Source organism: Acipenser ruthenus, chromosome 8 (genome assembly GCF_902713425.1).
Source record: "Acipenser ruthenus chromosome 8, fAciRut3.2 maternal haplotype, whole genome shotgun sequence".
Lineage (NCBI taxonomy): Eukaryota > Metazoa > Chordata > Actinopteri > Acipenseriformes > Acipenseridae > Acipenser > Acipenser ruthenus.
The window spans coordinates 57,307,223-57,331,115 of record NC_081196.1 but is presented as its reverse complement, the minus strand read 5'-3'; the positions used below and the strand labels follow the sequence as shown (position 1 = coordinate 57,331,115).

Here is a 23,893-nt window from a genome sequence, read left to right as displayed (position 1 = left end):
ACTCCATGAATGTTCACAGAGCTTTTTTTATGTAAAAAGTGAAGTACAATGTATTTGAAAAAAAGAATGTATGTTGAATCCAGAGGATTGCTTTCTTTAGATCACTCAATCACATCTGTAATTCAGAGCTCAACATAGCTGACCAAATGGAAAACTTTGCTAGACAATTACGTATATGAAAAATAACAATACAAAAGATGAATGATAAAATGCATAACTGGTTTTAACATGCTTGTGAATACTGCGTATTGTGTCCACTGTATTACACTGAAGCAACTTTTACTTGCATAAATTAAATCATTATTACAGGATATAGTGTGCAACAGATGTATAGCCACAATTTGGTATTCATCACACTTGATTGTACTTTGTTTGCTAACTAAGATGCATATTTATGAGATAATTCAAGACAATTTGTTTCACACTACATCAATTAACTAAACTAGCAAAGTATAAATGTGACCTACCAGTATATACAGCGATGTTCTCATTGTAATTTTCTATTTATAACTTACAAAGCTCCTTATTTATCTTTAGTTACACAACAGCTAGAATATTAATTTAAACACTTGTAGTTAAAAGAACTGGAGTACAGGTATAAAAAGAAGAGATAAAACAAAAACAAACCACTTGTAAACAATGCAAAGGCCTTAGAAGCAGGTTATTATACTTTTATCAAGCCAAAAATAACAACAGTGTAACAGCAATATGTGATGAAGAAACAGATTGGGAAAAATGTGACTATTTATACAATTAACATTCATACAAAAGTTTGTACATTACCTGTTCAAGAAAAACAGATACAAGGCAGCTTTAATTAAAAAACAGTCCTGCTTTAAGTTACTTTAGTTCCATATTTAACTTTCCAGTTTGGGTTTCTTTGCATCTGGTTCGCTGTTGCAATTTGACTGAGGAGATACACTGACTCCAGGAATCTGGGAGAAAGAAAATGGGAGAAATGATTTGGCTGAATTCATAGAAAGCTCTTCTCGTATAGAAAGCTCTTCTCGTAGCAAGCTGCAATGGTGAAATCCCAAAGAAATCCTTGGAAACAATTCAAAATCGTAAGTATTTTATTTTAAATGATCAGCCTAGAACCATAAAATGTAAGCAAAAATCAGTATTTTACTTTTTAAACTACTAAAATCACACCATTGCAATTATAAATAGTTACAACGGAGCTTGGGATATTAACGCCCCATGCATTGTTTAATCTTACCACAGGCTCCACAAGGGACATTCTGATCTTCTGATGCTGAACATTTGAAGCATCTAAGCTTATGGTCACTTTCACCTTGTCAAACACATGAAAAACTGTGTCTTCTACAGTCAGTGTAGGTATCTAAAAGGGGAAAAGTTTTTAATACAAATGCAGCAACGATAAAGAACAACATATTGCCAATAAACAAATTGCACAAATCTGATAGACAATGAAATCACATTTTTTTTTTTTTTTTTTTATCTTTTTCCGTTTATTTTGAAAAACACTTGTCTCACATGGGTCATTAAAATGTATTTATGCATTTTAGCATTAATAATAAATACAATATAAATATATTGCAGGAATATCTACAACACAGCAATTAGAAATGGTAAGTAATGCATTGATTGTAAACTTGTTCAGTAACACTTTAAGACTGCCTTCCTGTCTTCATTAAGTCACACATCACTGCAATACAAGACCACATTTCAGGAAAGAAAACACTTTTAAAAGTACCTCCTCCTTGAAACTCAACCTTGGGTTGGGTTTGTCTTTGTTTTCAAAGAAGACTGTGCCTTCCAACCCAAATTTTGGAATGAGAACTACGATAGCATTTTTCTTCACAAACAGAATGAAGCCTTCTTCATTTATAATTCCTTTGCTTTTGAAGAACAGCTACAAGAAATAAGAGCAGAAGTTAGTTACTGCGTGACTGATATGTTTACTTTATTGAAGGGTTGCTCTTAATAAAGTGACAGCTCTGTCATGGTGAAAACAGTTTGCTTACTGCCAGCTAGCATTTTTTTTTTTTATTATTGTAAATTTGACACACATTCAAATCCAACTTCTTTTCAAACAGTTTTAGACCTTTAACCGAGTTCCACGCTGTTTTGGTCATATTTACTCAAGTTATTGTCACTGGTGGTAAAGGATGACAGGTGAAACAGGTTTAATTTCTTTGCTTGCAGTTGCAGCTGATAAACCGTTGCAGATAAGACTTCCACATGATATTTTCCCAATTGCCTAGTGGTCATGCCTTGCACATCTTTTATACAGAAAATAACAACATACTGTTTTATTGTTATCTTACGCAGCACATCAGAAAACAGTTGAATGTATTATTTTGAATGTAATGGATGTCTGTGGATATCCTGCAATCCTGCAAACACATTCTGACATTTTTATTGTTCTAAGAGTAATGTGCGCAGCACAAATCAGTAAGCTGGCACCACAAATGAAGGGCCTAAATAAGATGGTTATAAGTAAGATTTCCAGCACATTCAATCCTGAGTAACAGTACCTGAGTGTGAAAGGCAACTGATGACCTCTGGGCATACTGAGACATCTTATGGCGATAATTGAGGTTGTTGCACAGAGCTGCTTGCTTGTGTTTGTCCATTAGGTCTGGATAGGTAATGTCTGCTCCAATAGACACTGCCAGTAATCGATGCACTATTATATCAGAGTACCTGTATGAAAACAGACATATATATATATATACACACACACAAACACACATTCTGCAAATTCTTATTTTTATTATACTTTGTTTAGCTTCAAAATCTATTAACCCTTTGCGGTCCATTGTCGGACTGGGTCCGACATTGCAATTATTCCTCACAGGTCCTTTGTCGGACTGGGTCCGACATCATTATAGCAACGCAATAAACGGGTGTTTAGTCGTTTTTTCTCCGGAAAAAGCCGAGAAAACCATTCAATTGCCGAGTGGTAGCGACAGGAGCCGAGACAAGTCGGAAAAAAAAAAAAAAAAAAAAAAAAAAGGCGTATTTCATGAATAGTCATACATGGTATCAGGTATCAGATAATGGGCGTCCATAATAAACAAGCTGGCTAAGTGCGTCAGCGCACTGAGACTATCATGGACATTTGCAGAGCTTTTTTCAGATGTTATAGTAATAAAATAATGACTTTGATCGCATTATTGAGGAGTTTGGTGATAAAACGAGTGATCTGGAGATGATCGATCGGTATGTACGACTATTATTATTATTATTATTTATTTCTTACACAGCTGAACGCTATAGCAAACAAAAGGCTGGGGAGGGGCTGGAGATGCCTAGTGTGTGCTTTGTTGATATGCAGGGCCATTTAAACCCGTTTGACTGTGAAAAAAAATACTTTTAAACAGCGCGTATAAAATTAACTGCGCGTGTGAAAATTAATTATTCCTGGCGTGCCTGACGCGCGATTAATAAATGGACCGCAAAGGGTTAATGTCATAGTTATTTTTGTACTTGGCTCTGTAAAGGTTCCACTATGAAAAATAACAACCTGAAATCTCAATGTTACTGATCTCTGCCATTTTAAAGAATCAACCTCCGCCTTAAGACTTACCAGTCAGTAGGCTTGGCGTTGAATTAAACTAAAATATGAATATGCAAAAATATGTTGACGTAATATTATCAATCTTAATGCATTTTAGAACATTATAAAAGCATAAGTAATGTTGGATGTCGGTACTGTACCTACAAACTGTTTACAGCTCTAAAAGTTAGGCAAGAACTTCTAAGCATAAATGCCTATATAAAAGTTCTCATGCTGCCTAGAAAGGACCTTAAGGGTACAAACCTTCTAATTGGGGAAGTGAAGTGTGTGTAGATAGGAGAAGCCAGACCATAGTGGTGGAAGTCAGTGTCCATTCCTGAACAGAAGTAGACAGCCTGCATCATGCAGCGAGTCGCCAGGATCCTCAGCAGTGTGTTAAAGTAGGGGAAGCCCTCCACCTGGGCTGCATCAAGAGAGTCTGCAAGAGCCTTTGCTGAATCAGTCCGGATATCCAGGTCCTAATCAATTAGGTGCACAACAACCAAAGAGTTTAATATGGTTACTGTTGGCTACAGGAAAATAGTAATAGTCTAAAACTAAATTGACTGTCCTTATCTTTTATTATAGGCCAGACTTGCAATAAAAGTTGCATAAAATGTTTTCAAGGTATAAGAATAAGCCGTGCAAATACTTTGGCGCACATTGGGCGAGTGGGCGTGAACATTCTGCAGCCCTGCCTTTGTCTTATCACTCTTCATGAGCAGCCACTCTGACAACTTGTAGTCAGATGTCTCACTTCGCTGTCAGACTCTGCTTGTACATTATGCAACATTTCTTAATCAATAGCTGTTAAAATGACTTGCCTTAGATTTAGCTGCCTTAACAAGCATGTCATAATTTGATGGAGGCGGGGCTGGATGTTTTCTGAGAAGGGCACACTCAGCAAACTCTTCATAGATCTTCTTTGCAACAGATATATTTGCCAGCAACATGAACTCTTCCACCATAGAGTTGGTTTCTCTGTAGATATGAACCAGACATAAAACAAGCACGCTAACATGCTCACCAAATGATTTCAGTAAATATAATTATATAATATAGATTGATGCCTTATCATTATACATTTTACAATAATGCATTATTTTATTTATGTCATCTCTCTCTCTCTCTCTCCAAATACATTTTGGGTTAATTAAATTCATATTACTGTGCGATATATTCTAACCCATATATAATTATATTCATAATGTTTAGTAATGATATAAGAGGGCATAACTGAATCAGTAATTTGAAATTAAACTGCAGATGTGTCCTTTTTCAAATGACTGATTCAATTAGCATACCATTAAATTTACTCAATTATTTTTGGATAAAACTGCACGCAGTAACAAATGCCACTGACTGTGCAGGTATAAAATGGATAACAAACAACCTACTTCAGTTCCTTGGTCTGTAGATCAATGGGATCATGAGTTTCACTGTCTATATGAAACCGGACTTCAGGGGAGGAGAGGGTTAAGGCACTGCAATGGAAGGTGGAGAGGAGTGTCAACATTACTCATGGAAAACTCATTTATACATACAATACAAAAATGCGCATTAGGACTGCCATCCAGTTAAGAAGTAGTGTTCTAAAAACAATCTAGCATATCATTGAAACAATTGTTTTTGTCTGCCCCATTATCAATTATCTTAAAACATTAAAAGAAAATAATTTTAAAAGATCTGGGAGATGCAACAATTAACAGATGCATCAAATTAGAGCCCAGTTTGAAGTCTCTCAATGCCAGTTTGCATTAAAACATTGACTATGTAGTTATGTGCTTAAATTAGTGCTAGGATAAAAACTTTCAGCCTCTGGATTTGCGTTGGACAAGTCACATCAGTTAAAAACATTTTATTTCCATTTCCCTGATTTTAAAATTAAAGCTACACTATTTTATTTTGAAAAAATGGAAGAATCTGACACAAAGATTGGTCATTTTTGGGGTAAAGGAAAGGGAGGATGGAAAAGTGATGTTTGGCAGTTTATTGCAATTCGTGTAGAAGGTAAATGCTTTTGGAATACCATTAACAGTAATGTTTATTAACAGCATATTTCAGATCGAAATTACTTCAGTTAAGAAAAAAAAAAAATTAAGTGTTAAGGAGGCTGTGTGGTCCAGTGGTTAAAGAAAAGGGCTTGTAACCAGGAGGTCCCCAGTTCAAATCCCACCTCAGCCACTGACTCATTGTGTGACCCTGAGCAAGTCATTTAACCTCCTTGTGCTCCGTCTTTCGGGTGAGACGTAATTGTAAGTGACTCTGCAGCTGATGCATAGTTCACACACCCTAGTCTCTGTAAGTCGCCTTGGATAAAGGCGTCTGCTAAATGAACAAATAATAATAATAATAATAATAATAATAATAATAATATTTAACTGTTATGCACAGCAGTGTTTTTAGTTAGTGGATTTTCTGATGAAAAATAAAATGATGATGATGCATCGATTATATTAGAGAAATCTGTATATGATAATCGATTAAAAATCAGGTTACCGATGCACCACTAAAAAAATCCATAGTATATATCAATAAAAAGGTTACATCTCATTCTTCTCCCGAAGAGATCAACACACTTGATGAAAAAAATTCCTGAATAAAATGATATTTTCTTACCCCATTTCAATCCTTTTCTTCTTCAGTATTTTTGCCAGTCTGTTCAATCCTCGTAAACTCCTGGTTATTTCATCATTCATGCTGGTGTCATCTATTCTCATTTGGGCTTCCGCATAAGTAAGAGATGCCTAAATTAAGAATAGGTACATTTGATTCAAAACACTCCATCAAATACCCAGGACATCACAAGACAGATTCGTATGCAACTACCGGTACAAGTGAAAACCATAATGACACCAAAGAGACAGATGCATCAGACCCCTTTTCCCACAAGGAATCTCATAAAAGCTCTACTTGTAAATGAATAAATCAAAATGAGATGTTAGTCATTAAATTAATTTCCTTAATTAATGATTTCCTTTTCGATACCTGGGACCATATCACCATAAGAGCTAAAATGAAAGTGTCCCCACATAATTTATACAGAAAGCTAAATACTATGTTTGTAATTTAAATATTAGTACATCTACTTTCTGTGGCAACAGAGAAAAGGGGCATCTTCTTAAACAGTCTTCCAATGTATCCCCTTTTCAACTTTTTAAAAACGAAGCATTGAACACGTACCTTTGAATTAATGACACTTTTTGTAAACTTGGTGTTGATAATTTCAGCGCTGTGTTTAATTTCCCATATACAAGAAAAAGCCAGCCTAGAATCAAATATATTGATCATTAAATGTTCAGGTAGCAACACACAAAAGATACAATCGGAACACAGAAATATTTTCAGAATCAGCTTACCTCTCCACATTAGACCTCAGTGAACATAAATTGGAGCTCAGCAGTTCAGGAACCATATCGATCCTCTATATTAAAAATACATTAAAAAAATAATTTTATGAAAGATTTATTTTACTTTAGCATAAGTAAATTAGAACACTTAGCCCATTACCAAAGCAATCTGTATTTATTTATTTATTTTTTTTCAATCTTACCTTTTCACATAGATACACTGTTGTCCCTCTGCTTGCAGCCTCTTGGTCCAAGGCATTCCCAGGGCGAATGAAATGGCTGACATCGGCTATATGTACTCCTACCTAGTGATTAAAAAATACCATATTCATTCAAGAAGCAGTTATCAGTTAGATCAGATAAACTACTTCTGGATTGACAGGACCCCAGAATAGTGTATCAGGTAGTGGTGCTTTTCAGTGTCATCAGGGAAATGGGTAGTGTAGGAAAGTGTGGGATTAAAAAAAAACACATACATACATACATCTGTATATATATATATATATATATATATATATACACATCTATCTATCTATCTATCTATATCTATATCTATATATATATATATAGCTATATCAATATCTATCTATATATATATATATATATATATTTCTTTGTTTTACATAGTCACTTTCTTTTGAGCATATTCTTCGTATTCTTATTCCTAGACCCTTTGGGATTGCCCTTTTAGTGTGTATCGGATGTGCAGAGGACATGTGTAAATACTGGTGCATGTCAGTAGGTTTACAGAAGAGGTCAGTCTCAATTGAACCTTCTTCAAGTTTTACTATGGTATCTAAAAATTCTATTTCTTTCCTTGTCCATCGAAGGTCCACCTTAATATTACTGTGTATTTCATTTGCCATTTTATGAAACTGGAAAAGAGATTCTTCTCCATGTGTCCAAACCCCAAAAATATCATCTACAAACCGAATGTATTCTAAAGGTTCTCTTTCCGATTTTCTAAGTAATTGTTCTTCCCATTTCCCCATGTATGTACTGGCAAAATGCATTCCTAATTTAGATCCTATTGCTGTACCATCGTTTTGTTTGTAATTCTTATCAACAAATGTAAAATAACTGTTTTCTAAAACTATGTTGATCATGTTCAGTACCTCTGCTGTATATAGCTGTAGATATATATATATATATATATAGATAGATAGATATATATATATACACACATATACACACACACACACATACACACATAGAGGAACCATGTATTTTTGGCCCTGCATACTGTACTAGCGAATAGTCTCCAATGTCTAGGAAATGGAGTGTTAAGGACACATCAGAAAGGGTAGAAGTAATATATTTAATTTAAAACATACCTCTAGATTTCCATTCTCTAAATCTCTGCAGTGCAGTGCATCATCGATATCTGTGCAACCCGGGGGATCCACACTGCAGACACCGATATGCCTCAAGTCTGTTCTGCTTTTAAAGTCCTGGAAATGAAATGTATAAATATGATGGGAAGACATCTCGGTATGTTTTACAACAAACTTTTCTTCTGTTATAAGCAACTCATTTTGTATGTGCTCGTATCTTTTTTATATTGGTCTACTTTATGTTTGATTGGACATGATAGATTTTTGTTTTTCTTGAAATAATACATTGATGCGTATTTTAATGACACTTTTTCATATGGAATTTCCCTCATGCTATCAATCATAAAATAATGAACAGCTGGTATACCTCTTCTGTTATGCTCCATGGCATCTTGGGCAGGAAACTGAGGACCGCTTGAGAAAAGGGTTGGTGAGGGACATCGTGCTCAAGGAGCAGGACTTCAGTCTCAGTTTCTTTGTCTCCAGCAATTCCCAAGTTTCTCACAAAGTGACCCTATAGAAAAAAACATGTTTTTGTGTTTTATTGCCTTTCATCAATGTGTAGAACATAGTTCGTGCAATGGTCTGACATTTCATTTTCTTATTTAAAAATAACTTTTAATAGGCAATATTTCTTTATTTCTTACAGAATTGTTTAGTTTCTTTTGTTCCCCATTCTCCAATGCCTAGATAGCCTTTATTGTATAAACTACATCACTATATTATACAATAAAGTTAATAACTTACATTGGGGTATCTAGAATTTTTTGGCCAACCATCAATTGCTACAATAATCCTCTGTCCTTCTAAGGTAGATGCTTGTCGGGTTTCTATTCGGATTCGAGGAATCCTGCGGTCCGCAGGAGTAAACAAGTGCTTTCTTGCCTGTAAAAAATAAAGTAATTTCAGTTATAAATTCATGTTGATTGCAAGGGTTGAGTTCAGTACCATTTATTTATCTGGTTATTTTTTGTTTAAAAAATTGTCATAATAATAATAATAATAATAATAATAATAATAATAATAATAATAATAATAATAATAATAATAACTGGTAACTTATCAAAATGAATGCTCATGTTTTCACTATAAATGTTTAAACCAATGTCCGTGCTTTAAACCAAATGCAAGCTCCATTACAAAGAATGTAAGATTCCAATGGCTCATTTTTAAACAAACAGCATGGAAAAAAAAACAGACAAAAGGCAGTAGTGCAAATCTATGAAAAAACCACCTCCTTCCTACCTCTTTAATTTGTGACTTTGAAAGCATTCCGCAGTAAGGTCTCCAGTTCCTCTTGATAATGCCCACTACTTTTCCAGTAGGCTTCAGCATACTCTCATGCACTACACTCTTCAGCTGAAGATATAAAAACATGCATTACTCCACCTACTTTGTTGTTTTGAATGTGAAATAAAACCCCCCCTTTTTTTAAATGGGGTACCAAAGATTGGAACCGACAATGATTCCTATATTTAACAACTCATTAAATTAAAAGTAACTAATTTGATAAAAACATTTAAGTTACAACACTGATTTTCCCCATACACAATCTGCTATTCACTTACAGTTCAAGAAACCAGGAACAGACAGCATTCAATACCAATCTCTTTGTGGCTGTTATTCTGTTTGTAATGTCGTTATATGAGAAACTGATCATCAGCTATCTCAAACAGTAGTTACAGACCTGGGGGCATATTACAGAAACATCCTAACTGCCAATCTTATCTTAGAGCTAGAACGTTTGAAGTGTCAGTTTAGGTGAATTCGTATTACAGAACAAGGATTCCTACCTAATTTTCCTAAGATAAGACAGGAAATAGTGTATTACAGAATGTTGCTAACTCATTCTTTTCCTAAGTTTTTTTTTTTTTCCCCCTAACATTCAGGATAAGGTGGCAATTGTCCTATCTTAGATTTGAAAAAGAAAATCCATAGCGTGTAATGGTAATTCTTCATTTATTTTGAGTAAAATGAGACAAAGAATACATGTAACAAGTGTGTATGTGTATATATATATAAATTACAGATCTAAGCTCTGTAATTACTGGACATATTTATTTTTACACATAAGGTAGCCTATTTAAAAAGTATTGCCTGCCAGAACACATGATCAGACACTGAAATACAACGTAGGTTTACAAACACATGCTAACTAGATTTAAGCTGCAGTATGGTTGTTAAATCGAGAAGCAAGCAATATCTGGTTAAAATGTATTCATTTATTTGTGTAGCTGTGTATGTATTTATTTATTTTATTTTTATTATACACCGTAAGCCTACCTTGGGTAAATGGGACAGATCACATATCCTTCCTTATTTCTCAGCCCTTCAGAAAGGTTAGTCTCAGCAGCTACCTTAGGACAAATCTACTGTGTTTATGCCTCAGCAGTGTTACCTTTTTTTCTGTATGATAGTTTACAACTCTTTTTAAGATGCTTATTATTTTGGTGATATTGTGATTCAAGCGTCATCCAGGGGAATGATTTAATGTGAGATAGGATTTCCTAACTAAAGTTAAGTTAGGATAGAGCACTTATGAAATTATAGCTACCTGTGACAAGTTAGGAAAAATCCTATCCTAGCAATGAAAGATAAGAAAGTTAGGAAATTATTCTGTAACATGCCCACTGGTTTAAAAAAAAAAAAAAAAAAAACCTCTATACATGCTGTACAATTTAAATTGGCTCTGGACTCTTGACCGGAGGGTCGTGGGTTCAATCCCTGGTAGGGGACACTGCTGCTGTACCCTTGAGCAAGGTACTTTACCTAGATTGCTCCAGTAAAAACCCAACTGTATAAATGGGTAATTGTATGTAAAAAATAAATTGTAAGTCGTCCTGGATAAGGGCGTCTGCTAAGAAATAAATAATAATAATAATAATAATTTCCTGCCTCCCTTTTAGGTTGTATTCTCTGTACCTGGCTTTGTTTATCAAGTAATACTACAGTATATACTCCAATTAAAAAACTGCTATTGAAATACTTAACCTTATTCAGAATTGAAATAATAAATACTAAAGAAAGAAAGAGAACACAAAGTATTGGCTCTCACTGAGTTTTCCTTTTCTTCCTCATCATCATCTTCTGTAGTCCCTTCATCTTGAAGTACAACAGAGGATGGTGCCACCCACTGGTCTTTGGGCAGTAACTGCACTGCAACCACATCCTCATGGACTGCTCTGTTTAGATTCTTCAGGCCCTGAATGAGAACCTGAGAAGAACACAGCAGATCAAAATTAATTCCTGGACTATGGGTATTGAGTATTGCTGCTGCAAGATGTTTCTTTTTTCCTTAGTTTATTGTGTGTGCTCTGTATGGCATGTGCAAGGATGATTGTTGCAACCAAGTGTTTGTTTGACGTACAGGATCCTGGACGCTATAAAAAAAAAACTGTTGCAACTCTCCTCCCATTCCAGCAACTACAGCATCAAGCTAAAGGTTAAATTCAAAAAAAGAAGTGAGGATCTTTATTAACCAAGAACCTGTGATAACCATCAAAAAATATCTTTGGATTTCAAGGTAAGATTTACTACATTAATGTAAAAGCTTTTAGTCCTGTAAGGACATTCCTTAAAAAACATAAAAGAAAAAAGGAGCTGCACGGTCCTGTTCAGGACCCACCTCTTTATTCTCTTCAGTATCTCCATGGACCCACACAGTCGCCTCCAGGTAATTGTCTCTGTTAGATCGAAAGGTGCCTTGAAGGTAAGTTCCAGATTTGATTCCCTGCTGCAGCTTTGACAGTGGCAGATGCTCTTGAAAGATTATTTTACCACTTTCAATCTCATTCTGAGGGATACAAGAAACAGAATACATTTACCATACAAAATACCTGAATGTATTTATAGAATATCAACTTATCTGAACACCTGGAAATAACATCAACATAGAAATGTATTGCAATGGGTCATTTCATGTCATACCAGCAAGTGACTGCTGGGGTCACCATCATTATGATGCTAGATGTACAATGTGCAGAACATGCATCAAAATCATATTAAAATGATCCAATTTGTCTTACTTCACACCACAAGATATCCTAAAAGCTCAATGGTTTTCAAACCCGTTTGCAGAAATAGATGTTGTCATTACCAAGTGTCATGGCACACCATGTCATAGTGCACTGTTCATTTTCAGTCTGCTTTTCACACATGGTAGTTGTGGCACAGATTTTAGCACCTGGATAGCCGTGGCTTCAGTGTTTTGAACTTTGTAGGGCCATCCTGTTGCTGTGGATGGTGGCTGAATATGACGGAAAATGCACAGGATGATGTCATATTTCTGTGTCCAGTAGAACTTAGTTAATGGTTCATTAGGACACATAAAGAAACTCTGGCATTCTTAACTAGTGCACAGTTTATTCACCAACATCCATCATCCTCACAAGCCATGCAAAGGACACTGCAAGACGGTGATCTGAGGAAATGTGTCTGGAATTGGCTTGGAATGACCCCATAATTAATGTTCTCAAATATATATCTGTACTCATAGTTTTAAATTTAGACCTGTTTTACTTATCCACAGCTCTGTAAATCAATTTTATTACATATTGTATTTCAATCAATAACAATCGAAGTTAAAAGTCAAAATAGTACTAAAAGTAGAACATATATATATGAGAAATACATACCACATCATCTGGTGTTGAAGCAAGGCGGTCTACCAGTTCAGGATTTGCAACCAAACTTTGAATGTACTCTTCACCTAAAATAGAAACATTTTGTGCTCAAACAAAAAAATAACACAAAATGATCATAAAATAAACCCAAACAAGGCTCCCCTCAGAACACATTCATACAATGGCTTAGTTAGTGTAACTACAATTCTACTACAGTGACCTCTCCACATGCCTTTTGATACCCCAACCCACAGAGCAAAAGGACTTACATGTGTATGCCACCAGCCCAGCTTCTTCAGCCTTCTCTTTGTTCTTTTTGTCATTTGTAAGTAAAATAATTTGGAAGCCCTCCTCTTTCTGGTCTTTTTTCAGGTGTTCACTGTACCATTTGGCCGCCACACGGATCGCCCTATCGTTGCGGTCGTTTGCACTTTCACCTTGTGCTTGTTCAATGTAGGTTTCTCTGTGTAAAAAAATAAATGAAATATCACCATGGAGGGTCCACCTCTGCTTGTACAGCAGAAGTCTATCGTTGTAACTTTAGGCATCCACTCCCAATCCTCAGTGTCTTGATTAAACTGTTACAACAATGTGATACTTTTTTTAAAGCAGCTCTTTAGGTAAGTACAGTTAGATAAGGAAAATAAAAGGGGGTATCTCTGGGGGGCATCTCTTTATTCATCTCCTGTAACTTGAGAGCATACCAATAATTATGTATATTTATAATTCTCTATCCAGGAGTGCAGTATATATGGGTCATGTTTCTTATTTCTATCCTCGGTATTTGTGGTTAAACTGTATTCTACTTGAGTAGCTACCTGTGGTGTTCATTGGTGAACGTGTAGAAATGCCTCTCTACATTATGGATGACGTCTTTAATTCTCTTGTACACAGGAGCGCTCCTGTGTCTTGCTTCTTGTAGTACTGTCTGCAGCATGATCACATTGGTGATAGCGGGATCCTCAAGGACGTCAATCTGAAATTAAAATAGATTGATTTGGGGTGTAACCATAAACAATGGTCACCTACTTGTGATTGGCTACTTTGCATTATACTACTGTTATTATTATAATTATTATATGCATTAACGACAAAAAGTCAAAACTGAAATGAGATACGGGGCAACAACATACTGTTAGTACAGCTAATACAACTCATCTTTGAAGATCCATTCAGCAAAATGGCAGCAGTAACTTGGCAGTGCCAGGTGAGATTGGATTGTGTCGGTGTTACGCAGAATTCTGTCTCCCCGCATGATTCCATGCCTATACAGATGCAGTTTTTCAAAGCTGGACGTGGATGCGTTACATTCCTGTGCCCGTGTCCCGCTGTGTTCTCAAGCACAGCCATTGAGTTCTTGCAACAAATATTGAAAACAAGACCAAACTAATTCTGTAGCAAAATAAAACAGCACATTTAACACCACGCTCAGCCTCTTGCGTTGCTCAATAATACTCGAAAGTCTCGATTAAAAGTAACCTTATAAAACACATTTTAATTTTATTACATGTAAATACTGTTCCGAAATATCAAGCATTCATGCATCGCGATCTTGATTATGCATGTGTCAAATCTAAGGGGATACAGAATTCTATGGGATACGGGAAAATGCGTAACACCGGCTATATGGGATATGTTACATTTTGTGGTGAAATAAAACTTTTTAAAAGAAAACAAACTGACCATGAGATTCAAACTGTATGTTTAAATGCACACTGTACGAACATTTTGCTTGCTACTACCATCACATTTCATTTATTTTATCTCTGTATTATTAAGAACTGCACATTGCAGTGCAGAGAACTTTATCACAGGGAGATTCAGTACCTGATGTAAAACTACATTTGTGTCCGGTAGTATGTAGTGAGGACATTTACAAAGGCTACTTTCTATGCACGGGTCCTGCTGCAACACGGGCGAATCCTGCTTGCACGAATCACAAACTTCACTTCCACACCAGATATCATCCCGGAGATAGTGCTCGCGGACAATCTTCATCACCCCGCCGGAGCGAGTCTTTTTTACGAACGTCTTAGACTTTAACATCTCAAACCGATGTATGTATTTCGGAAAAATAAACAAAAAATATTAAAACCAAATCACCCGCAGCAGAAAATTGAGGTATGACACAGGCCCGGTTTTTGGGATGGAACCGCATAACAGTCTCGCGTTTTGATTGGTCCATGTCTGTCACATGAATTCGTCGTCACACGAGTGGAAAAGTGTGCAGGCATTTTTAACATTGTGATCAGATAGAGAGAGTGATTTGCTTTCCACAACCTTACCATTAAAATATAATGTGGTATTACACTGTACTGATATAACAAACTATGAGGAATTACTTTATATAAATTATCATGTTATGCACGAATGTAAGAATTGGCTTTCTGTGGTGGTGTACTTTTTTCTTTCAAGTAGCATATATCTAGAATCGTTTTTGCGATATATTTTAATATAAAACATATACGCTATTGCAGTTTTCTTACAGGATACATTAGTTTATCTCTAATGTAATCACAGTTTTACATATAGACTGCCCCTGTTTTCATTTACGTCCCAAATTCTGGGCCGCTTTGCTTTTCAGATAATGTCCCAAATTCTGGGCCGATTTGGTTTTTAGATAACGTCCCAAATTCTGGGCAACCTTGGTTTTTAGATAACATCCCAAATTCTGGGCCGCTTTGCATTTCCGAATTCAGCCCAGTTTTGGGGAATCAGCTGACAGCAGAGTTTCTAAGTCATGCATGCACAGTTTACCATAAACTGGATCGTGAATTAATTTGAGAGTAACCCTTAGTACATTAATCAAAGTTCATGTATTTTTCACTCTCCCCAGAAATCTTTTTTTTTTTTTTTAATGAAAAAAACAAAAATGTAAATGTTAAAAAACGAATTTCTTATTACATGAAGAAACTACATTGCACTGAAATAGATACATGAAAATTAATTTAAGCAGTCGTTTTCCTTTATTAAAGGCTAATATTAAAACACATTTTTGGAAAGGAACATGGTATTCCGAAAAAAGGACATCTCGTTTTCTTATGTAACGTCCATCAATATATTGTAGTGTTTCAGGTTCTTTTTGGACAGAAATGAGACTGCAACTGTGAGTAGACGAAGGCCGTTTATTTTGACAATAATTAAATAATCACAAAATAAAATCATAAAGTGAGGGAAAGGAGACTGGGAGTCGAAAGTGAAAATAAATGATTGTATTAATTCTTCTTTTACCCTACCCTTCCCAGTCTTTTCCCCGCCCCTCTTGTGCGCAAAACCTGAACTCCAATTCCGCTCAACACACGTGTACCACCATGCAACCCTGGCACGCACACACCACCATGCAACCCCTGCACGTATACACCCACCATGCAACCCCTGCACGTATATACCCACCATGCAACCCCTGCACGCACACACCACCATGCAACCCCTGCATGCATACACCCACCGTAGCAATTCTTTGCAAAATATATTTTCGGGTATTCATTCATGTCTATGGCAGTGTTATAAAACACATTTTCAGGCATATCTCTCGAACCCGAGCACGTAGAACCACCATTCAAAGTGATATAGACTCAGGGGAGCACCCCAAACCACCCCCTAAAAAGGTGTGGTGGTTCACCCAAAAACTCATGTCATGACGAAAAAATTCACTTTGCCAAGCCGTCCTGGCATTTGAACCATGAAAATGGTGACTCCTTGTGCGGGGCCCCATGGGGCCCCAACACAAAAAAAAATCAAGTTCCTAACCCCCACAGAACCCGAGATACGCCCTGTCAAAAATGTCCAAAAACTACCCTTTTCGGGGTCATATCTCCATGACCCTGGGGCCTAGAAACCGGGTTGAACTTCCTAGGGTCATGTTTGGGGGCCCTCTTTCACAGGGAGCCACCCGTTTTCAAATGCTACATTTTCAACAAATTTTCACATTTTCAGCATGATGGCATGTCAAGGTTGCATTTCCAATAGCTTTTGAGCTCCAGGTTGGCAAAAAAAGTCTAAACTGGTGTCCTTTCTAGCTGGGGACACGTCGCTTGGAGGGATCGACAGGGGCCCCGAGGTGGACCTCCATACCGATTTTCAAGTCTTGGGGACTCCCGGAACCCGAGATACAGCACCCTGAAAAATGTCTATGGGAAATCCCATTATAAAACACCTTTGGGGCAACGCCCACCATCTGGCGGTGGGGTGGCGTATGAACCCGTGGCCGATGTCTTTCTTTAGCTAAGACTCTTGTGCACGCAAAGAATGTCCTTCTGAGTTTGTTGGCCCAGGGGTCGTGGAGATACGGGTACGATAAGAGACCACCCCCTTCCCTATGGCAAATCCCATTATAAAAACACCATCGGGGTAAGGCTCATCTAATGGCGGTCGTGGGTCTTACGAACTCGAAGGAACCCATTTTCTTTAGCTAAGATTGTTGTGCATCTAAAAAGAGTACAGAAGCACCAATTTAAGTCCATTCCAAGTGTTTTGTGATCACAGTATCAGCCTGAGTGTATCGGAGCACAGTTTTGCACCAAAAGCGAGGGGAGGCAAAAAAAAGCACTATATACCCTATTCTTTAAGATATCACTTTGCAGTGCAAATTTGAGGAACGCAACCACTTAGCAACTTGCAAATTGGTACTGCAATTTAAAGGCCTGTAGTGTCAGACTGGTAGTCCCTAACTGATTCAAGTGTTTTTGGAATGTTTCCTGCAAAGACTGATTTATAAGAAAAAAAAGAGATTGACAAACAGCATTTTGCTTTATATGCAGAAACGGGCAACTACAAGAGGGTGTCAAACAAGCTGTGAATGTCCCAGGAGGCTACAGAGTACCTCTGAGTATGAATCCAGATGCTCGCAGTACCTGTTCTTAGATGTCCGAAACCACTGTATCGCTGTATAACTGTATACCCTATAAATATCACTTTTTATTGTGTATTTGAGGAACACAACCAATTACAAACTTCATTTGAATTGCTGTGCTATCAGAATATCAGTGTATAACTTTGCTGGGTATTGCAGTGTATGCTGGGTATCAAAAGGCCTTCAAACTTTTACAAAAGGCCGTCAAAGTTACAAAAAGATAGGTGTGCTCCTAACCCAATACTTGTCTTTTTAATTCTGTGCATCCAAATACTTGTAGTTAAAAGTTTTAAGAATTAAGCTTACTGTTTGTTGTTCTGTCCTAAACCAGCAGTTTGTCACCCAGATTTATTAAATAAACTGGGGGGGGGCTCATCAGATTATTCTCCATTTTATTGTAACTGAGGTACCATTCAGTTGAGCGAAAATTGTAAAGGGGTACTCGAGCTGAAACCTCCAGATAGAAGGGGTACAGTTTCAAAAAAAGGCTGAAAACCCCTTACCTACAGTATAAATGATCAGGAATAGATAAGGGAAATGCTGACTAATACAATACAATAGGATTTATTTGAAGTTGTTGAAGGGCACTGGTCTCTTAAACCCAGAAGTTCTGATAAACCCCTACGCCTCACTATATATTGATGGACATTACATAAGCAAATGAGATGACCTTTTTTTTTTGGTATACCATGTTCCTAAATGTTTTCTGAGGAGAGTAAAAAATACATTAACTTTGATTCATGTACTCTTAAATGAATTAACGGTCCAGTTTATGGTAAACTGTGCATGCATGACTTAGAAACTCGGCTGTCAGCTAAGCAGAATATCTCAAAAACTGGCCTGAATTCGAAAATGCAGAATTCGGAACGTTATCTGAAAACCAGAGCAGCCCAGAAATTGGGATGTTATCAAAGCGGCCCAGAATTTGGGACGTTATCTAAAAACCAAAGCGGCCCAGAATTTGGGACGTTATCTAAAAACCAAAGCGGCCCAGAATTTGGGACGTTATCTAAAAACCAAAGCGGCCCAGAATTTGGGACGTTATCTAAAAACCAAAGCGGCCCAGAATTTGGGATGTTATCTGCAAACCAAATCAGCCCAGAATTTGGGACATTATCTGAAAAGTAAAGCGGCCCAGAATTTGCGACGTAAATGAAAACAGGGGCAGTCTATATGTAAAACTGTGATTACATTAGAGATAAACTAATGTATCCTCTAACAAAACTGCAATAGCGTATATATGTTTTATATTAAAATATATCGCAAAAACGATTATAGATATATGCTAGAAAAAAGTACATCACCACAGAAAGCCAATTCTACTTTCTTGCATAACATGATAATTTATATAAAGTAATTCCTCATAGTTTGTAATATCAGTACAGTGTAATACCACATTATATTTTAATGGTAAGGTTGTGGAAAGCAGATCACTCTATCTGATCACAATGTTAAAAATGCCTGCACGCTTTTCCACTCGTGTGACGACGTATTCATGTGACAGACATGGACCAATCAAAACGCGAGACTGTTATGCGGTTCCATCCCAAAAACCGGGCCTGTGTCATACCTCAGAAAATTTTAAAAATCACAACAGAATCACACAGCATCCGCACTAACACGTGTGTCAGAACCTGGACAACAGTATCCTTCACAGAGTTTTCTATATGTTGTTATTAACAGTGTTGTGGGAAATTGTAACTTACGAAAACAGAATACCTGTTAAAACAGTTAGAACAGAATATTTGGGATTTAGGCAGTGCTATGGCAATTTCCTCTATTTTAATATAGACTTGTTTTTATTTAACAGGGTTTATTCAACAGAGAAGTCACAGTGTAAACCAATTAAAATCCTTATTAATTATTAATGTAAACATAAAACATTCATATACAAGTTATATTATGTTTTGTGTAGTACTTTGCCCAGTTCAACCAAAAACAGATACAAAATCAGATACATTTTCTACATAGTTAAGCATAGCATACATAAAACGAGTTTAGCTTTGTGGTGATAATTACTTTTAACTAAGGGTAAGAGTATACCTGACCAGCTGCTGCTTAGACAAACGCCTGAAAGAAGAACAGCACCCCAGAGTGGAGTGGGGGATATTGCACAGAATCCAACGGTCAGGAACCCGGGGTTGAAGTGGCTAAGTAGTAATACTGCAAGATTATGACAGGTGGCGCTGTGAACAGAATAGAACACGTCGTTTGCGTTTCTTTCCATGTATTTCACCCAAGGTACAAATTGTGTTGTAGTTACCGCTGGTGTTGGATCTCAGTTTGTTTTTATAGGGCGGTTTTCAGTGGGGTTAAGAGCGGGACATTTCAATTTTAACGTACGCAGCAACGACTTTAAGAAGAACCGCAAGAATTCAGTCATACCAAGCGCTTGTAACTAAATGTAAATATACAGTAGTATTTTAAGATTTAAAAATAAAGTATTCTGTGCTCAGATTCCGGTCCTCCTGATGTAGTTGCGATGTAAACAACAACTGTCAATAATATTGTTTTCAAGGATTGAAGTAACGGTTGTTTTCAAAGAATGCTGCAGGTGAAATCTGACACGGATTCATTTTTACTCGGAGTTTTCATTTTTTTTCTGCCACGAACCAATATATTGTATAACCACTGCACATACAACGAAAAAATTAGCAATCAGGTAATAACAAAATCTTACTTTAAATGCATATTGATATCATTCAAGGGCATTAAAAAAAAGATATGATGATCTTGCATGTGTTTTTAATAAGCAAGCAAGCTTTCACTACAATTTTTGCACCAGCAGATTCATGATAAACTGTTAGAGATTTGTTTTAATTTTCAAATATAAAAACAGTTCTAGTCATTCCACAAGACCTAGATTATAGCAACAACAAAAAGAACACTAAACAAAACCAGTTATACAGTTGGTGTTCTTTAATAAAATGCTGTCCCAAAATGCATTAACATGTTCTGTGTGGAGTTTTAAAATGGATTTCTTCATTTACGGGTTTTCTGATGTAACTTATGGTTTTCCAAGCAGAAAGTACTGTGTACACTTGTACAGTGTCCCTTTGTAAACTGTACAGTAAGCATACACTAGGCCTGTGTATGTTGGGTTTGTGTGTCTTTATTGCATTGTGCAATGTGAAATAAACCCTGGACCTCGACTAAAAAGTTAACTATTTCAAGACAGAATATTATCGTTTTTAGAAATCAGCTCAGCCTAGTCAAAGAAAGATCAATGTTGTCTTTTTTAAATTTTATTCTACAGTATTTACATTTGTAAAACAAAACCAGATTTATCTGGCTACTACTCAGAAGGACTATGTGAAACTGAATACAGTACTATACAGTTAAGATTGTATATGAAGTGACACTAGATTATTAGATTATTTGTTTATTTAGCAGAAGCCTTTATCCAAGGCGATTTACAGAGACTAGGGTGTGTGAACTATGCATCAGCTGCAGAGTCACTTACAATTACGTCTCACCCGAAAGACGGAGCACAAGGAGGTTAAGTGACTTGCTCAGGGTCACAAAAGAGTCAGTGGTTGAGGTGGGATTTGAACCGGGGACCTCCTGGTTACAAGCCCCTTTCGTTAACCACTGGACCACACAGCCTCCTATAACATTATAACACTAACATTGTACATTTTCAGTTTATGCAGCTTATTTGGATTTAAGACATTTGAAGGACGTCTGTACTATAACAGTAAAATAAAATGCCACCAAAGAGGTCTAAAGATAGCAAGGTCAATATATCCAGCTCCTTGGAGTCTGAGGATTTCAGTTTGGAAACTACAGTTCCTACTGAGGACATTTCTTCATCAGAGGAGCATGAAGGGAATAAAAAAGTCACCAGGCAGCTGATCGAGAGGAAAAAGCTGCTCCACAATGTCCAGCTTCTGGAAATAGAGCTCTCTCAAAAAACTCTTAGCATTGACAACTTGAAGGTGGAATATCTCACCAAAGTAAGTGCCTAATGGATCTCTTATAATGGACTGCATTATGTAATATTCATATCAGAGGAGCTACCCTTAGGAGTAAATTACAGGCTTTAGAGAGTATTGTCAGAATTTAGCTTTAGATCTGTCACTGCTTACAGTAGATCATTATAACTAAACCCAGTGGGACAGGTTGCTCTATCATGTAGAACAGGGGTAGCCAACCCTGGTCCTGGAGAGAGACCAGAATTCCAGCAGGTTTTATAGGTAACCCTTAAGTCATCAATTTCTGAAGAATGTAAGCTGTTGATCAATTTAGCAAGTTCATTTGTTCAATTAAGTCAGGAGTGGTCAACTCTGGTCCATGAGAGCTGCAGGGTGTTCAGGTTTTTGTTCCAAATTATTTCTAAATGACTTAATTGAACAAATTACTACTTCAATTGAAAAACAAATACTGCTTAACAAGTCCAAATTTAATTGTTCCAAGTCTTTAAAAAATGATTATTAAGGGTTGCCTATGGATTGTGGCTTTCCAGGATCAGGGTTGGCCACCCCTGCTCTAGAAGGACATGCTTATTAAAATCAAGGCAGGAAAACGCATGTTTGTCCACCGTATCAGTGTCTGGACAAATTCCATTCTTACATAGACTTTGCATGTAAGCCAATAATTAAGGCTTTGAAGTACTGGTATTTGAGGTCTGATTTTTGGTTTACTTTTTGTAGATAGAGGAGCTGGAGGAGAAATTGAACAATGCTCTTCATCAGAAACAGCTGCTTGCACTACGGCTAGACAATCAACTGAAACAAGAGGAAACCAGGTCTGTCAATACATTTACATGCGGTCCAGATCTCCAACCCTATCAGAATATCAACAAAGCCTTTGCCATGTGTACATACGTTTGTCCCACATTGCGTGTATTTTTTGTACTGCCATTAGCAACATTAAATTAATCTTCAGTCAAAATTAACTTAATTGGCCTTTTGTACAGAAAACAACAGGCATTAAGGAAGCAGGAAATGGACACTATTTTGTTGAGACAGAAGCAGCTGGAAGAGACCAATCTTCAGCTTCGAGAAAAAGCAGGAGATATCCGACGTAGTTTGCGTGACTTGGAACTCACCGAGGACAAATACTTAGAACTGAAAGAGCTTCCAGAAGACCAGCTCTCAATTCCAGAATATGTCTCTGTGAGTATTAGTATATTATGTTTATGCCGTGTATTGTACTTTGCATATTCAGTTGTCCTGTGCTATCTTGACATACTGATGGATAGTTTTCTTGTCATTTTATATATATATATATATATATATATATATATATATATATATATATATATATATATATATATATATATATATACTTTTATTGTTGCTGTTTGTCCATCACTTTTTAGATCTGTAACTGCAGATCCTACAAAGGGCACTAGGCGGCGACAGAATACCAAATAGAAGTGGCACAAGCCGAGAGGGAACATTAAAGACTTAGTAGCAGGGTTCAGAAAAATATAGCACGTTACATGTCCCCACGTGTTGCTACAGTAGCAGGGTTCAGAAAAATATAGCGTTACATGTCCCCACGTGTTGCTACAACTGCTTAAATAACGTACATGTTTTTTTTTACACCTATAACTAAAGTTTGTTTCAACACTTTTTTTCAAAATATCTGCTCTAGTGCACTGATAGCGTAGGGATTATTGTCCACATTGTCAAACAGGTAACACAGCAATAACAATCCAGAAAAGCCTGAGCACTTGATATGTTTTTTTTTTATTTGCTCTCTGCAGTGATTTAGAGCACAGATCTCAAACCCCAGTGCACTAGAGTGGACATTTTGAAAAGAGCTTTGAAACAGACTTTATAGTTATAAGTGTAAAAAGTTGTCAGGATGTTAACAATGAAAAGAAAAATGACATGTACTTTATTTAAACAGTTGTAGACGTGTAATGCTACATTTTTCAGAAGCCCGCTACTTACTCTTTAAACTGCTCTGTGAATTGGACAAATGGGACAGTAATATAATTGCAGATTGTAAAGAGTACATTCTAACATTAAACATCAGATCACTTTTGCCCTGAAAATAAAAGATTGGGACACGGAGGATGTTGGATAACATGACATTTCTATATATTATGTCAGAAATATCAGCCTTTGAGTGGTGATTCCTTGCAAAAAAAGCTTGTTTCTCTGTAGGAGTGGTCTATTATTTTAGCACTCTTCATTCAACTGTTTGCTAGTGTTTGATACACAAGGGTGTCAGAAAACAGTAGCTCAATTTTAAAA

General features: G+C 36.5%; 2 protein-coding genes across 2 annotated transcripts in view; one reads left to right on the top strand and one right to left on the bottom strand.

The window, feature by feature from the left end:
* Positions 1-8: 8 nt before the first annotated feature.
* LOC117407330 (exosome complex exonuclease RRP44-like) lies at positions 9-14,964 on the bottom strand. Its single transcript, XM_059029351.1, has 21 exons — positions 14,660-14,964; positions 13,651-13,808; positions 13,102-13,295; positions 12,845-12,918; positions 11,836-12,003; positions 11,266-11,424; positions 9,456-9,569; positions 8,958-9,095; positions 8,578-8,724; positions 8,211-8,327; positions 7,080-7,181; positions 6,886-6,950; positions 6,710-6,794; positions 6,146-6,273; positions 4,924-5,010; positions 4,351-4,507; positions 3,791-4,005; positions 2,502-2,670; positions 1,718-1,876; positions 1,220-1,342; positions 9-935 (listed from the first exon to the last, which is right to left on the bottom strand). Exons 1-21 carry the CDS (start codon positions 14,876-14,878, stop codon positions 858-860), a joined length of 2,856 nt encoding a protein of 951 aa, XP_058885334.1. The 5' UTR covers positions 14,879-14,964; the 3' UTR covers positions 9-857.
* Positions 14,965-20,209: 5,245 nt separating this feature from the next.
* LOC117406550 (progesterone-induced-blocking factor 1-like) overlaps positions 20,210-23,893 on the top strand; it is a 49,994-nt gene continuing 46,310 nt past the window's right edge. Inside the window, exons 1-4 of the mRNA XM_059029670.1 lie at positions 20,210-20,346; positions 21,329-21,640; positions 22,337-22,431; positions 22,603-22,801. Of these exons, the coding sequence (XP_058885653.1) occupies positions 21,392-21,640; positions 22,337-22,431; positions 22,603-22,801 (543 nt within the window). The 5' untranslated portion in view covers positions 20,210-20,346; positions 21,329-21,391. The remainder of the gene's footprint in view (positions 20,347-21,328; positions 21,641-22,336; positions 22,432-22,602; positions 22,802-23,893) is intronic.